General features: G+C 52.3%; 1 protein-coding gene across 1 annotated transcript in view; it reads left to right on the top strand.

Moving 5' to 3' along the window:
• Window positions 1-17,197, top strand: part of SLC5A11 (solute carrier family 5 member 11) — a 45,214-nt gene that overhangs the window by 18,410 nt on the left and 9,607 nt on the right. Inside the window, exons 5-9 of the mRNA XM_036279583.1 lie at window positions 953-1,057; window positions 3,228-3,333; window positions 6,443-6,523; window positions 10,826-11,031; window positions 16,450-16,585. Coding sequence (XP_036135476.1) covers window positions 953-1,057; window positions 3,228-3,333; window positions 6,443-6,523; window positions 10,826-11,031; window positions 16,450-16,585 — 634 coding nt within the window. The remainder of the gene's footprint in view (window positions 1-952; window positions 1,058-3,227; window positions 3,334-6,442; window positions 6,524-10,825; window positions 11,032-16,449; window positions 16,586-17,197) is intronic.

Genomic DNA, 17,197 nt, shown 5'->3' with positions numbered 1-17,197 from the left:
AACATAACATTCTCTCAACCCCACCTCCGGGAATACAGGGGGATGAGGCGATCGGGAGAGGACATGCCAAACCCCAGAACAGTGCCGCCCAAGTGATGTTCTCAACAAATGGCTCAGTCCCTGGGGTGTCCCATATGGTAAGGACACCTGGCTTTGGACCACCCACCCGAGGCAGTGCCTCCTGGTGACGGAGTTCTCTGTCCTCCCTGGAGCCCACTGCGTTAGCCATGAGAACTCCCTGATGTTCCTGGTGTCCTGGGAAAGGGCCTCAGCACAGCGGCCCTCCCGGAGTCTAAAGCACGGACGGATGGGGGTCGCTGACATGACTCGAGGTGCTGGGCACAGGCCAGCGGCCCTGCAGCCTGCCAGCTGTTCGTTGAGGTCCAGGCACAGTCCCACGGTGCTGGTGTTTCCGTCCCTGTCCGGGGCTGCTCCAACCACTCTGCCTTTCGTTTCTGTTTTTCAAAGAATGAGTGGGCTCAGGGCCCCGGATCGTTGGTGTGCAACAGCAGTTGCCAACAACGAAGAGAAAATTAATGAATTGTTCGATTATCTGTGCGTTTATTTTTGCTGGTTCCCATAAATTTAGAATTGATTTTCCATTTACAGTGCTGATTTGAAATCTCCTTTTTAGATCCATTTATTTAAATAAAAATGTGAGTTAGTTGAAAGAAAAACATTAGTAATTAATAATAGTGAAGAGGGCACAAACTGGGATGGGGTACACGAACGCTCCCATTTGGGAAGTGTGATTGATGGGTGCATACCCCTGCGCGGAACCCCAGTTCCTCCGCACCCCACCTCTGCTCCCATTTTCTCCTCCCTTCCTGAGTTCCCCCACTGAGAATCCCAAGACCCCCTGTGCTTCTGAGTTCGGGGCGGTGGGGGAGGGTTGGGGCCTGAGGCCGCGGCCAGGGCCGGCGGGTGGTGAAAGTGCAGCTCTGGCCCCCAGGTCACCACGATGCCAGAATACCTCAGGAAACGCTTCGGTGGCAACAGGATCCCCATCCTCCTGGCCGTGCTCTACCTGTTCATCTACATCTTCACCAAGATCTCGGTAAGGTGGGGACGTGGCGAGAGATGAGTGCCAGCCTGCTGGGGTGTCTCCTTCTCCTGGGCAGGCCTCCAGGAGGGCAGAGGAGATGGGCGGGGTGGGGGAGGGGAGGCCTGGGCAGAGGGTAGAGGGAAGGACCCCTCCCCCACTCCTGCCAAAGCTGCTTTGGCAACATCTCAGGATGTTCGGGTCACTGACTGTCACTCCCAAGAGATAAGCCGTGATCAGCTGTGAATCAGACGTGCTGATGGCCCTGGCCCGCCCCGCCCCGCCCCGACCTTTGGACGGGCAGAGCTCCTGGAAAGTGGCCAAGAGCAGGGCACACGCCACTTGGCCAGCCTGGCGCACACTGACACCGACTTCCCGTCCAGCTGGGCTCAGAGACAGCTTGTCCCGTGTGGGGTCGCAGGGGCTAGGCGATCCACTCGTGGAGCAGTAGCTGGCTCTATGCCTGGGGAAGCCTTCGCAGGGGAGCTCCGCCCGAGGAAGGCTTTAGAGAAAGGGAAACTGGCCTTCCAGAGAGATCACTCAGAACTCGCCGAAGCTTGGTGGCATGGAGGAGCATGATTGTTAGAAAAGTGGCGTGTTTCAGGGTGCCCAGATGACTGGGAGTAGGACGTGAGTAAAGGAAATGAGACAAGTGGCAGGCAGGTCACGACGGGCCTGGTGTGACACTCTCGCTTGTTAATTGAGACCATCGCGGGGCCCTGGAGAGCCACTGGAGAGCCTTGTTGGGGGGAAAGGATGAGAAGACCGTGATTAGGTGCACTGTGGAGGACGGGCTGTAAGAAGACCAAGAGTAGGAACAGGAAGACCACTGAGGAGGTTGTTGTGTTAGCCCAGGGAAGAGAATCTCACATGTAATTGCCCACAGGGGTACAGTTTGAGACCACAAGTCTGGAAGGAGCAGGATGAAGAAACAACAATATGTGACTCTTCTGTGTTTGTCAGATCTAGGCTGGGTCCTAAATCGAGGCTGGGGAACCTGGGCTGCACACATCCATCCATCCATCCACCCACCCATCCATCCATCCACCCATCCATCCACCCATCCATCCATCCATCCATCCACCCACCCATCCATCCACCCACCCATCCACCCACCCACCCATTCATCCATCCACCCACCCATCCACCCAACCATCCATCCATCCATCCACCCACCCATCCATCCATCCACCCATCCATCCATCCATCCATCCACCCACCCATCCATCCATCCATCCACCATCCATCCATCCATCCATCCATCCACCCATCCACCCACTCATCCATCCATCCATCCACCCATCCATCCATCCATCCATCCACCCACCCATCCATCCACCCACCCATCCACCGACCCACCCATCCATCCATCTACCCACCCATCCACCCACCCATCCATCCATCCACCCACCCATCCATCCATCCAGCCACCCACCCATCCATCCATCCATCCACCCATCCATCCATCCATCCACCCATCCACCCATCCACCCACTCATCCATCCATCCATCCACCCATCCATCCATCCATCCATCCACCCACCCATCCATCCACCCACCCATCCACCGACCCACCCATCCATCCATCTACCCACCCATCCACCCACCCATCCATCCATCCATCCACCCATCCATCCATCCACCCACCCATCCATCCATCCATCCACCATCCATCCATCCACCCACCCATCCACCCATCCACCCATCCATCCATCCATCCATCCATCCATCCATCCATCCATCCATCCACGTACCCACCCATTCATCCATCCACCCATCCATCCATCCACCCACCCATCCATCCATCCATCCACCCACCCATCCATCCATCCATCCACCCATCCATCCATCCATCCATCATCCATCCATCCATCCACCCACCCATCCATCCATCCATCCACCCACCCATCCATCCATCCATCCACCCACCCATCCATCCATCCATCCACCCATCCATCCATCCATCCATCCACCCATCCACCCATCCACCCACTCATCCATCCATCCATCCATCCATCCATCCATCCATCCATCCATCCATCCACGCACCCACCCATTCATCCATCCACCCATCCATCCATCCACCCCCCCACCCATCCACCCACCCATCCAGCCCGCCAGCCACCCATCCATCCAGCCAGCCACCCACCCATTCATCCATCCATCCACTTCCATGTTTCCACAGGTGGACATGTATGCAGGTGCCATCTTTATTCAACAGTCTTTGAAACTAGATCTGTACCTGGCCATAGTTGGACTGTTGGTCATCACAGCTCTGTACACTATTGCAGGTATGATTGAATACGAGGTGATGTGAGGAGGTGTGGTGGGCAGGAACTGAGCCACTCCATCTTTTCCTGGCCTATCCTCTGGTGTTCCACTATGTTGGGACCACTTATTCATTAAACCTTCACTCCATTACCCCAGATATGATTTCTCTTGTTGTTGTCCTAAGGAAGGGGGCTGCCCAATAAGAGGGAGGATTTAAAAATGTACCACAACTGCATCGAGCTATTTCCATTGATTCAAGACCTATTTATTGAGAACCTACAAGGTGCTAAGAGTATGTATTTGCATGCTCTGAACAAAGCTAGGTCCTACACGACTTTAATTCTGGGGCCTGAGACTGGGCAGCCTCATATTCCCTTCAGGCCTGCATTCGAGAACAGAGGCAAGCTAGAGCAGAGCCTTGACCAAGTATCTGGGTTAGAATACTCACCTTCTCCTCCTCTCTGCCCTTGCTGGTATCACAGACTTCATTCCACTGTGTAGACATCCCCTACTGTATGCCGGGTAGCATGCTGGGAAGGAGGGTGAAGCAGTAAACACTGTGTAGACATCCCCTAGTGTATGCCGGGTAGCATGCTGGGAAGGAGGGTGCAGCAGTAAACACTGTGTAGACATCCCCTAGTGTATGCCGGGTAGCATGCTGGGAAGGAGGGTGCAGCAGTAAACACTGTGTAGACATCCCCTACTGTATGCCGGGTAGCATGCTGGGAAGGAGGGTGAAGCAGTAAGCTGACAGACAAAATCCTGGTCCCAAAGGAACTTACATATGAGCGGGGATGGGAGACGTGAACGAGGAAACCACTGAACAATGTCAGGGTGCATTGTCATAGCCTAACAAGTGCCATGCAGAACAATTCAGCAGGGTGAGCTGGGGAGTGAAGGGGCGGATCGTTACATCGGAGCCGGAGCCGGTAACCATGCGGAGGCGGTGTTTGATCCAGACATAGCCGGTGAAGGGAGCGCCCATGCGGAGTGTAGGGGAAGAGAACTCCAGGCACAGGGAAGGGCTCTGAGATGAGAGCACAGTTTGCTTGTTTGAGGGGCAGCAAGGGGGCTGACGCGGCTGAGGCTGTGTCCCGCCCACACTGACCAGGGTGACAGTGGTGCCCAGTGCCCCGCTGGCCGGAGAAGCAGGGACGCAAATGGCTGGGACTGGAGCCTGCGACACAAAATGAGCCTGTATCGAGGGCTCCCTGCCGCGGACACCGGTGGGGGCCCCAGGCAGAGAAGTGACAAGTGCAAAGGCCTCTGTTGAGAGACCACCGTTGTTTTCAGCACCGGGAGAAGCTTGTGCCTGGAGCCCAGGGGAAGGGAAGGAGTCGCAGTTGCCAATTTATCTTTGTGTTTCCTTGTTTGGGGGTCTGTCCCCATTAGACTGCAAGCTCTGCGAGGACAGGGAACATGATGTTTTTGTGCCTCTGCGTCCCCCCATGTAGAACTAGGTGGGCACTAACCAGACGTCAGTGAATGATCGCATAAAGTACTAAACATAGTGCCTGGCACGTGGTAAATCCTCCACCATGTGAGTATAGAAATGATGGTGGGTTTCAGAGGCACCAAAGCTCAGGACCTAGCTGCACTCCGGCTGATGAACCACATGGGAAGACCGCAGACAACGGGGCCAGAAGCCGGGCCGGGCCTCTCCCACTTGGGACAGGGCCCTATTCCTGTCAGCAAGGAAGGAGAGCACCGCGCCCAGGTGCGTGGACTCTTATTGCACAGTGACCTTGACCACGAGAAGCATGTTTATACCACATAAGGGAGGAAGAACGGAGGCAGATCCAGGGACGAGACAGGAAGGACCGCCTGGTCCGGAATTACCACAGCTTTCCTGGGTGGCAAAGCCAGGACCCCTCTGAGGCCAACCGCCACGGCCCTGCTCGGGAAGCCTGTCGGGGCTCTGAAGACTTCACATTCTTTTTCTAATGTTAAAAACAAAGGTACTCAGCCCTGGTCGGTTTGGCTCAGCGATTAGGGCGTCGGCCCTCAGACCCGACCAAAGAGTTGCAGGTTTGATTCCAGTCAAGGGCATGTACCTCAGTTGTGGTTCGATAGGTTAGATCCCCAGCCCTGGTTGGGGTCACGTGGGAGGCAACCAATCGATGTGTCTCTCACATCAATGTTTCTCTGTCTCTCTCTCCCTCTTTTCCTCCCAACCACTCTATCTGAAAATGAATAAAAAAATACCCTCAGGTGAGGATTAAAAACAACACAAAAACCCCCAAAGGATTCAGAGCTTGGAGCTATGGCGCAAGCATCAATTCCTATATCACTCAGAAATTATTGTGTATGAACCACTGAAAACTTAGGGACTTAAAACGATGGATTGTTGCCCACAATCCATTTCATGGGGTGTCTGCTGGTCTCGCCTGGCTCGGCTGAGTTGTAGTTAGACGATGCCTAGAGCAGCTGGCTGGGACTCAGCGGCCTCCGCTCACGCGCTAGAGGTCAGCTAGGCTGTCAGCTGAGCTCCCCTCTAGGCAGACCGTCATCCACTGGGCTGGACTACCATCTTTTTTATTTTTAAGTCCTCACCTGAGAGTATTTTTCTATTTATTTTCAGACAGAGTGGGAGGGGGAGAGAGAGAGAGAGAAATAGAAACATCGACGTGAGAGAGACACATTGATTGGTTGCCTCCCGCACGACCCGACCAGGGCCAGGATCAAACCTGCAACCCAGGTATGTGCCCTTGACTGGATTTGAACCCACGACTCTTCAGTTCATGGGCTGATGCTCTAACCACTGAGAAAACTGGCCAGGGCTAGACTGTGCTTCTTAAAGAAGCATGGTGGTTTTGGGGGGCAACCCAAGAGCAAGAACAGGAGCGGAAGTTCCCCTCGAGGCCTACTGGTCAGAGCAAGTCACTTGGCCAAGCCCATATTTGAGAGGTAGAGAAATCAACTTCACCTCAATATCAAAGGAGCAGCAAAGTCATTGCAGAACGGGCACGCACCGCAGGCCACAGGCATTGTAGCCTTCTTTGCAGACCATTGACACTGAGAATCTCCACAGTTGGGTGTTGACCTTTCAGGTCCCCTCTGTGACCCAGAGGAACTCCTTTCCATCAGAGTGCCTGACCCTCAACTCAGTACCCATCCCTCCCTTCCCAGGTGGCCTGGCTGCTGTGATCTACACGGATGCTCTGCAGACGGTGATTATGCTGATAGGAGCACTCACCTTGATGGGCTACAGTAAGTGGGGTCCCTGGCCACTGGGGGGGATGACAGCACCTCTCTGAAGCAGGGGCATTTGCTATCACCACTGGGGTCAGCAAACCCAGCTGTCAAAAGCCTACTGCTGGGGCATCCCTGCTTGAGGCATGGTTGTTTTAGCAGAAAGAACTGTGCTCACCGTGAAAACTTACTCCTTTTTTTAAAAGTAAAAAGTAATAGCTCATCCTATATTGATATGGATAAATGATTAAGTAAATAAATAAATAAGTATATAAATAAGTAAGGGTCTATTTTTATTTTTTATCATTTTACTCTTAGCCTACCCATGTCTTTATATTTTAAGCAGGTTCCTTGTAGACATCATATAGTTGCTTTTTAATTCTAATCTGACAACCTCTATCTTTTCATTTGTCTTTAGGTTAATTCCATTTATGTCATTATTGATAGGTTTGGAATAAAATCTACTATATTGCTAGTTTATTTTTCCCATTTGTTCTCTGGTGCCATTTTTCTTATTTTACAGATTATTTTAGTGCTGGCCCAGGGTGTGCAATATTCATTTCAGTCTACCTTCAGATACTATCATTTACAGTTTCAGAACCTCACAATGGTGCACCCCAAATTCCCCTCTCATGGTTTGTGCTGTTGCAGCCATATATCTACACGTTATAAACCCCAGGCATTGCTACAAGCTTTGCTTCTGACAGTCTACTATACTCTAGAGTGATTGAAAGGAAGAAAAGAGTCTTATATAAGCTAATATAAACCTTCATTCTAACTATTTCTGAATATCTTCATTTCTTTATTTCTCATAGTGTGGATCTTCTGGTAATGAACACTCTCAATTTTTATTTGCCTAAAAAATTTCTATTTTGTCTTTATTTTTGAAAAATATTCTCACTAGGTAAAAGATTATAAGCTAGTTTTACTTCCAAGCACTTTAAAGATGTCACTCTATTGTTCTGTGGCTTGCATAGTTGTGGAGAAGTCTGCTGTAATTCTTACCTTTATTCCTTGCTATGTAATAGTTTCCTTCCTGCCCCCTTTGACTGCCTTCAAGACTTTTTCTTTATTTTTGGTTTTCAGCAGTTTTAATGTGATGTGTCTAGGTGGGCATATATCTATCTTACTTTGGATTCTCTCCGATTTTAGGAATTGTGGTTTAATTCCATTAACTTTGAATAATTTGGAGCCATCAAGTACCAAAGACTCAACAAAACTCAATGATTATGGCTTGAGTTGAGAAAATTCAACTTTATGTAGTTTGTAAGTGGCACACGTAGAACAAAGTATAGCAGAAGGCAAAAGCATTAAGTTACTTTATATTAAAAAAAAAAAAAGAAAATTTCCAATAAAGATATAACCTTTGTGTATTATATAACCTTGCAGCAAGATACACAAAACAAAAGAAATAGGAGAAATGGACAGAAACCAAAACAGTATTAAATGCTTCAACACATGGCAGCACAGGGGGCCAGAACATAGGTCGTTTTAGGAGCTGTGTGTGATTTAAATAGATAAGCATTCTCAGAATAGTGAGTACACTTTTTCCCAGCATCAGAGAACTATCCACAAACATTAACCATCGAAAAAATTTTTTCAAAACCGACTTTTGCAAAAATACCTGTGAAAACATTGTTCAGATTACATTATTATACCCATGTAAAACAAAAAATAAATAAATAAACTCATTAGGAAAAGTGTAAGTTTTAAAATTTTAATTACTTAGGAATTTGAAAGCTGTCTTCCAAATAGAACTAACATCAAAGAGGAAATAAAACTGCAATTGTAGACTTTTTAGAAATGATAATGAGAAATTTACATCCAGTCAATGATGAAATAAAAAACTGTACTCCTGGAAAAATACTTCTACCTGACTGTGCAAGCCCAATTCAGTGAACGGGAAAAGAGGAAACTACAGGGTGAATTACTGTGATGCGCATTTCTTGGAAAAGAACCATGAAGTGCGGTGGCAAATGAAATCAAGGAAAGAAAGAGAAATGGGCAGTAAAATTAGAAGTGAGAAAATGGACTAAATGCAGAGAGAAGAAGATTTCAGATGATAAAAATATAATATGCAAAGCTTTATGCCAATAATAAATGTAAAAACTCATTTGAAGCCATGTTTTTCTAGGAAAATATAAATTACTAAATTTGACTTAAGAGAAAGTAGGAAACCTTAATAGTCCAATAACTAAAAAGAAATTAGCCCTGGCCGGTTTGGTGCAGTGGTTAGAGCGTCGGCCTGTGGTCCAGAGAGACCCAGGTTCGGTTCCCGCTAAGGGCACGTGCCTTGGTTGCAGTTTGTCCCTGGCCCTGGTTGGTCGTGCGGGTGGCAACCACTTGATGTGTCCCTTTCACATCGATGATTCTCTCTCTCTCTTTCTCCCTTCTACTCTATCTGAACAAAAAATGGAAAAATGTCCTCGGGTGAGGATAAAAAAAAAGAAATTAAAACATCTGTTTAAAAAAAGACTCAAAAAGGGGACTGAGGAACACGAGAAGCAATTCCATTAGACACAGAAGAAGTGCAAGAAAAATAAAATCCATAAGATATACATATTGAAAAGAAAAAGACAAAATTACTATCACTTGCAGATGACATGACTGGCTACCTAGGGGAAAAAAAGAGAGAGAGAAACTGAAAAACTGACCTAAAAAAGAAGTTTAGTAAAGTGGTTGAAATTAGATTAGTGGTCAAAATCACTCCCTTTCCTTTATGCCAAGAGGACTTTGAATCCATTGGATAGCGGATGTCTCCCACACCGGAGCCTCCTCGGAGTGTGCTGTGCGGACCTGGACATCAGTGTCCCCTGGGAGCCCAGAAGGGCAGCATCCCGGCCCCACCCACACCTGCTGGGTCGGAGCCTGCGTTTTATCAATTCCTGTGCACGTCAGTTTGCCAAGTTCTGCCTTCACTGTCTCCACCACCCCTGCCCCGGGGCGATAGTATTCTCAGCTCCTACTTGCTGTATATGCTAGGTGGGGCGCACATGTCGACTATCGGTTATTGACAAACCTCCCCTACCCCCACCCGCCTCTACCACCACCACAAAATAATTTTTCAGAGAAATAAAACTTGACAAAAAAAATTTTTTATTGTTGAAAGTATTACAGCTGTCCCCATTGACCCCCTCCTCCCTGCTCCCATCCCCCTCCTGCTTTCGACAACCTAATGACAACTTGACAAAAATTTATCAGTACCGTAATTTCTTCCCTAGTAGCCATTTCTACCCAACATCCTGTTTTCCATACCAAAAAGAAAAAAAAGCCTTCTTGCCCTGGCCAGTTTGGCTTAGCGGTTGGTGTGTCGGCCTGCGGACTAGAGAGTCCTTGGTTCGGTTCCCACTAGGGGCACATACCAAAAAAAAAAAAGCCTTCCAATATGTAATATGGTGAGAGCGACCTTATTTTGGGGTAACTCTGAATCCTTTCAATGAATGAAAAGACGCAGATTCCAAACGGCAGTAGTTTGCTGTTTTTCAGAATAGCTCATGCTTGTGTCTGACCCTGCAGTTCATGCGCAGTGTCTCACTGAGCCCCAGCTCCAGCCCCGGCGGTTTGGCGCTGGGCCACCCCCACTATCGGACCAGGGAAACCACCTGCTCAGGGTCACAAATTATGTGTACCTCTCTTGCGATACCATGAACGGAGAGACCCCAAGAAGTCCAGGGGTGAAAGACCGCTCCACTAAGGCAAGGTTTCTTAAGCGGGGGTCTGTGGGCAGAATTCAGGGTGTTTGTGAACCTTAGATAGAAAAAAGAAAAAACTCACCTCTATTTTCATGAATCTATCATTGAAATTTGGGCTCCCTCTGGTGTCCAGGTTTTGCTGCTGTGGGAGGGCAATGAACCACGGCAATATCAGCCGTATTTGTGGCTTTGATACCGAAGGGTACCTCAGATGTTCTTATCCAGATGTTCTGGCAGTTGTGATGCATTGAAACCCTGTTTGTGCTCAGGGCTCTTTTGAAACAAAATTGTTATTAGACCTCCTGCTAGGTTTGGCTACTTAATGGTCAAATAAATACATTACTAGGTCACCGTAGTTTTTACATTTTGGTGATTGCCTATCTGATATTTGGTTTCCTTTCTAATCCTACATATTTTATGTTATGCATTTAGCAATATTATTCTGAAAAGCATTCCATACTCACTACCAAAGGCATGAAAACGAAAGAGGGAAAAGAGGCTAAGAACCATTAAGGAGGTAGCTTTCCTTGGTAACTACACCCTGAGCGGGGTGTCATGATCTCCGACTCTCCCGTCCCTGCCGGGGACCCGGCTGGGCTCCCCGCAAAGTGGCTCCCTCTGTGCCCAGGTTTTGCGGCCGTGGGAGGGCTGGAAGGCCTGATGGAGAAGTACTTCTTGGCCCTGGCCACCAACCGCACTGAAAACAGCAGCTGCGGGCTGCCCCGCGAGGACGCCTTCCACATCTTCCGCGACCCGCTGACGTCCGACCTCCCGTGGCCCGGGATCCTGTTCGGAATGTCCGTGCCGTCCCTCTGGTACTGGTGCACAGATCAGGTACGGGACCGCGGGCCGGGCCCTCCAGCACACGCCTGGGGGCTGGGCGAGGACTGCCCCTCTCTGATTTGCCCCCCCCATGGTTGATAATGCCTCCCTTTCTAGGGCTCACACGCTATCTTCCTTCTTGCTCTGCCCACGTGATGGCAAAGTTGCACACATCCTGCTGAATGTCGGGGAAGAGCTAGGGAGCAAACGAGAGGAAACACTAACTCTAGACTGTCTAAAGGGAGGTTAAAGCTGATTCTGGGTGATGTTTGCTCAACAAATGCTCACGGGACATCGTGTGTGTACCAGGCACTTAGAGTTCAAGAGTAAACCAATCAGGCAGGGCTCACCTTCTAGCTGGAGTGGACACAGTAAATGAGTTCTGTGCAATGTAAAAGGTGGTAAAAAGCAGAGCAGGGACAGAGGGGTTGGGGTGGGACTGTGGGGTGCGATTTTAAATAGGGTGGGGAGGGAGACGGGCCTGGCCGTGACTGCTGAGTGCGGGCATGGGGGGAGCGAGGGTCGTGTGACCGTGGACGGCAAAGCGTTCCCAGCAGAGGGCACAGCCAGAGCACGGCGTCAGCACCACGTGGCTGGTGTGAGAAAAGCAGAAGACACGACAGTGTGTGTAATAAGCCCTGTTTTGTAAACGAAAGAGAATAGACTCGATTTTCGCTTTTACTTGTATATGCGTAAAGAAACTCTGAATGGATATATCTCGAATGAAAAAAAGCCCTGGCCAGTGTGGCTCAGCTGGTTGGAGCATCGTCCGGTACACCAAAAGGTGGCTGGTTCGATTCTCGCCAGGGCACGTACCTGGGACAGGGGTTCAATCCCCTAGTCCGGGTGCCTGTGGAGGCAGCCAATAGACTCTCTCCCTCTCTCTACCTATCTCCCCTTCTCTCTGTGAAAATCAATAAAAATTTTTAAACATTTAAAAAGAAAAACAGCAGACACTTGTGAGCGAGGCACCAGGATGGGTGGAACCGTTTCACGGTGCACCTGTTTATTTTCTCAGGTTTCAAACCCAGTGACTATGGCACCAGTTGAAAGGTGTGTTTGTTTTTTCTGTTACATGAACAGTCAGATCTGGGTACCGTTTTAGAAGCTAAATTGCGTATTAAAGGTGATGGGAGTTTAACTAAAGGAGACTCTACGGAGAATGCAGACTAGGCCACTGCGGGCGCTGGACACCTCCCCGGGAAGAGCTCGGTACCACGGCAGGGGTGGTGCAATACCAGACACTGCCCCTTTAAGAGGCAGACCCCTTCTCTTCCTTAGAAATCTCCGGTGGGAGAGCCTTTGGGAGGCAGAGCAGGTCTAGGCTAACAGCACGGGCTTCACGTTGAACAGACCGGGAATCCGGCTCAGGTGGTGTGACCGTGGACATGATTTCACACCTCTGAGCCTGTTTCCTGTACGAAAAAGGGGAGCATGAGGGATTTGGTCACAGTGCTTTTGCTGCAGGGACATTTAATAAATAGACCATTAGAAACATTTATGCTTTCGCCCTGGCCGGTTTGGCTCAGCGGTTGGAGTGTCAGCCTGTGGTCCAGAGAGACCCGGGTTCGGTTCCCGCTAAGGGCACGTACCTCGGTTGCAGTTTGTCCCCGGCCCTGGTTGGGTCGTGTAGGTGGCAGCCTCGCAATGTGTCCCTTTCACATCGATGTTTCTCTTTCTCTCTCTCCCTCCTACTCTATCTGAACAAAATATGGAAAAATATCCTCGGGTGAGGATTAAAAAAGAAAAATTTACGTTTTCACTGGTTTCGGTTGCCGCTCTTGGCGCCGCTCGCTGGCTCACCCTGTCCTCTGCCTAGCGTTCGAGACCCGCAGACCTCCGAGCCGGCGCTGCAGTGCGCACTGAAGGCCCCTCCAGCCCTCCCTGCTGTGTTCAAAATCTGGAGACTTATCCAGGGGGTTTGGCTTCCTTCCAAGTGCCAGGTAGAACGAGAGGGTGCAGAAACACAAGCCCCCACTATCCTCATGACCATGGTGTTGACTACACAGTGTCGCTGTTGAGCTGCAGTTTGTCAAGTCCGAGGACCGAGGGTTCCCCGGGCTGGCGCTGACCCAGGACATGTGCGCCTTTGCCGGCCTGGAGTGGGCTCGTGGTAGAGCAGAAGAAAGGCAAGGTGACCATCGCTGCTCACCGACTGAGGGCTCCGTCCGGGTCTCCCTGGGCAGACAGAGGTGAGCAGCACTGAGGAGTGAGACAGTGGAGCTGCGCTGACCCACCGCCTCACAGCATGGTGCCCGTCACCTCCCACAGTCCTGGGGGCGGGGGTTGCACAGGGGACGCCCTCCCCCAGGGCTGTGGGCTTTGAGCACGCAGCTGTCTTGAAACTGACTCAGCTGTCTGCACATTCACATCTGGAGGCTCCACTTCCAGGAATGAGGTCCCGGGCTCCCCCACCGCAGCCTTCTCTCCAGCAGAAGGCTGTTTCCCAAAGGAGCTCGTCCCTCTCTGCGTCCACACGGCCTGGCCAGGGCCAAAGCCGCTCCGCGCGTGAGCGTGGCACCGAGGAGTCGGCGACTCAGCCTGCACCTCACCTTGCTCCTATGTGACAGCCTCACTGGGCACTGAGGCATCGCCGACTCAGCCTGCACCTCACGGCCTCGCCCCTGCGTGACAGCCTCACTGGGCGCCCGTTGGAGTGGACAAGCGGCTGACGCCACTGACACCAACTTCTCAACAAAAACAGCGACTTCCCAGCGCGGATACAGAGACCTCACGCTCCCCGCTCCTCCGATAAGCCTAGTCCACGTCTTGGGTCTTCGCGTGCAGCACCCGACAAGAATGATTTGTGCGTGTAAGGGTGACTTGGTCTCCAGTGACAGGAAAAATCAAACCTAAATTAGCTCTGGAAACGGAGGGGGAGCACTTATTAGCTCACAGACCGCAGAAGCTGAACTAGCCTTCAGAAACCGCTGGAACCGATTCTGGTTCCCTCGCTGTCCTCCCTCTTCCTCACCCATGGACTTCACGGTCTCCCACCACAGACCAACAGGAAACAAGCTGCAACCCGAGTCCCCAATCCAAACTCCAGTGCAAGGACTCTGCCTGGCCCAGCAGGGTCAGGGGCGAACTCCGGACCAAGCGACTGTGCCCGATGACACGGCGGCCGTGTGAAGAGGGGATGGACTTCAGAGAAGGGGCGGGACATAGATGTCCACTGTAAAACAAAAGGGAAGAAGTCCACTGTGCCCCGCTTGCCACAGCATCCCCATGGCAGCCAGGTAGACGGGTTACTCCTGCTGGTCCACGGCTCGCTGTGACTTCTCCAGCTGCGCTGAGACCCGATGACTCCGGAAGCAGCCGGCTCTGAGCTCCGGGGGACCCCACCTCAGGGCTGGAGGACTGGTGGCCCGGTCTCCCAGGCAGAGAACACTGGGCTGGTCGTGCCCCTGGGGTTAAATCACGGCCAGACCCAGACTCAGCCCACCCAGAGGAGTCCTTGAGGAGGCCCCGGGACAAGACCAGGCACACTGCGCCGGGCCACGAGCCCAGACATCCCAATCCTGTCCCTGTCCCTCCCCTCCTCCTCCTACCAGACCCGAGATTTGCACTTTTCTCTGTCCTCCTGCCTGCACTTTTAACCACTCTGTTCATTTGCTGGACGTTCTCTTCACTCGGGTTTATCCAGAACCTCGTGTAAGAGAGAACACCCCCATCCGTGCAGAAGCCCACTGGCTGGTCATCGAGCCGCCACCATGACCTCTCCCTGGAGGTCTCCCCACTTCCCTCCCACCCCAGGGAGGGGACGTCTGTGCCCGCTTGTGGCAGGAAGAGCAAAAGGAAGCAGGTGCAGAGGGTGCCCCGCGGCGAGGCCGTGCTCCGCAAGGGCCCCTGGGCCCGGGTTCCATGTTTCCTCCCATTCCTCAGTCACTGCTTTTCAGTGGAGATGAGGGCTGTTCAGTGCCACCTGACTACTCCTTTTGGGGTCTGACAGTGACAAAAAAGCAGACTCCTCAGCCTGGGTGGCCAGCTTGTGACCAGGGCTCTTCTGAGCTGTGACTGGCTGACTGGGTGCTCCCGAGGGCACAGGTGCTGACCTTGGCCCTTGTCCACAAGGCCCGGTTGTCTGTGCGCCGTCATTGACGTTGGACAGCAGCTGAGCTGCACGCTGTCCCCGGTCATCCTGTTGTCTCCACAACTGTGTGAGGGGCCCATGGCTTCTGGAGACAAAAACCCCTCGAACACACGCTTCCTCACCAACAGGTGTGTGCATCTGCACCAAGGAGCCTCAAACATTATTCGGGGTGTGGTGTGGGACTGGGGGCAGAGCCTACCTCTCCACTCTCTTCCCACGAGGGGTTCTTTGCTGACGGAGTGAGGATCCTTAGTTGTCTATAGGAAAAACTTGTTTAAGCCTATATTTTCTTTAACCTACATAAAGGGGGGGAGGGATAATAACAGTGGTAACAATTCATATTTATTAGGCAGTTACTATTTATCAGACCCTATTCTAAATATTCTATATGATTTGACTTCATTTAATTGTCGAAACGGTCCTAATAGTCTCCCCATTTTATAGACCAGAAAACTGAGGCAAGGAGAGGTAAAACTGTTTGCCCAAGACCACACAGCACAGAAGTGGGGAAGCAGGATCTGAGCCCCGGCTGTCCGTTTCCAGCCATGCCTGGCACAGCTGGACCGAGGGGCTCAGACTGTCATCAGAAACTGCTTCTGCCTCTCCAGCCCTCATCTTCTTTCCCTGAGATGGTCGTCTCGGGAAGGTGTCCTGGTAGGAAGGCGCAGAGGCAGCTCGCGGGCCCGGCCCCTCCCACTGGGGCGTCATCCCTCTCAGGAGAATGTTCCTGTGGAGCTGCCATTGGCCTACACGGGGTACCTACTTCTTCTTGACCAGTCGTGGTGGCCAATGAGTGACTCTGTGGACAACTCTAACTGGCCAGGCCCAACCCAGGAGAAAGGAGTGGGGAAGGGGCAGGTGGGGGTCGTGGCTACCTCAGCTGGGCCACAGGGACTGAGAAGGGGGGAGATGCTTCCGCAAGGAGAAGCCAGCAAACCAAGATCTGAGCCCACCGTGCCCACCAAGGAGCTATGTGTCCGAGCACCCCTGGAGGGCCCGCCGGCCCGCGGTCACCCACTGTCCGAGCGCCCCCGGAGGGCCCGCCGGCCCGCGGTCACCCACTGTCCAAGTGTCTCCAGAGGGCCCGCCGGCCCGTGGTCACCCACTGTCCGAGCGCCCCTGGAGGGCCCGCCGGCCCGCGGTCACCCACTGTCCGAGCACCCCCAGAGGGCCCACCGGCCCGCGGTCACCCACTGTCCGAGCGCCCCCCAGACAGCCCGCCGGCCCGCGGTCACCCACTGTCCGAGTGCCCCCGGAGGGCCCGCCGACCCGCGGTCACCCACTGTCCGAGCGCCCCCGGAGGGCCCGCCGGCCCGCGGTCACCCACTGTCTTCCAGGTGATCGTGCAGCGGAGTCTGGCTGCCAGGAATCTGTCCCACGCCAAAGGGGGCTCCCTGATGGCTGCGTACCTGAAGACGCTGCCCCTCTTCATGATGGTGTTCCCGGGGATGGTCAGCCGCGTGCTCTTCCCAGGTGAGAGGGGCGGGAGGTCGGGGTCCGAGTCTCAGGCCCTGCGACATGTCTGGAGATCGTCACTGCTGTGCCAAGAGCACGTGCGGAGGCCCCTCTCCAGTCCTCGATGGACACCACCTCCCAACCCTCGTTCAGTGGGGACGTCCCACGGACATCCCCGGCCGAACGGAGGGGACCTGTCTGGGGCTTTGCCTCAGCTTTATTTTTTTGAAGCCTCAAACTAGACTAAACTCCGTGGTCTCGGGTGTCAGTTCCCTGATGTCTCCTGTTGAGATTTCCTCTCACGCTGTAGTGCGTGAGCTGGTGGTCTGGTGACTTTGGCCCAATGAAACCCTTTTGGGGCTACTTTTCTTACCCAAAACCAGGAGTAGCAAAGCATTTAGGGTATTTGCCTTAGCATGTGTGTGTGTGTGTGTGTTAAAGGGATGAGGTTTGCCCTGTGGGGATTCAACGTACGGGGGTGGGGTGCGATCAGGGGTCACTGGGGTCTCAGGAAGTGGTGATCTGTACAGAAGAAAGCTCCTCACTCTCCACCCCAGTGAGCTCCTTCCCATTCCCACGAAGGCTTTATGAGCTCTGAGTGGGGGCCGGCAGAGCGCTCCCTCCCCTGTT

Source organism: Molossus molossus, unplaced genomic scaffold, assembly GCF_014108415.1.
Source record: "Molossus molossus isolate mMolMol1 unplaced genomic scaffold, mMolMol1.p scaffold_m16_p_3, whole genome shotgun sequence".
Classification (NCBI taxonomy): domain Eukaryota; kingdom Metazoa; phylum Chordata; class Mammalia; order Chiroptera; family Molossidae; genus Molossus; species Molossus molossus.
The sequence above is the reverse complement of the archived record's forward strand: the minus strand, read 5'-3'. Positions and strand labels throughout refer to the sequence as shown.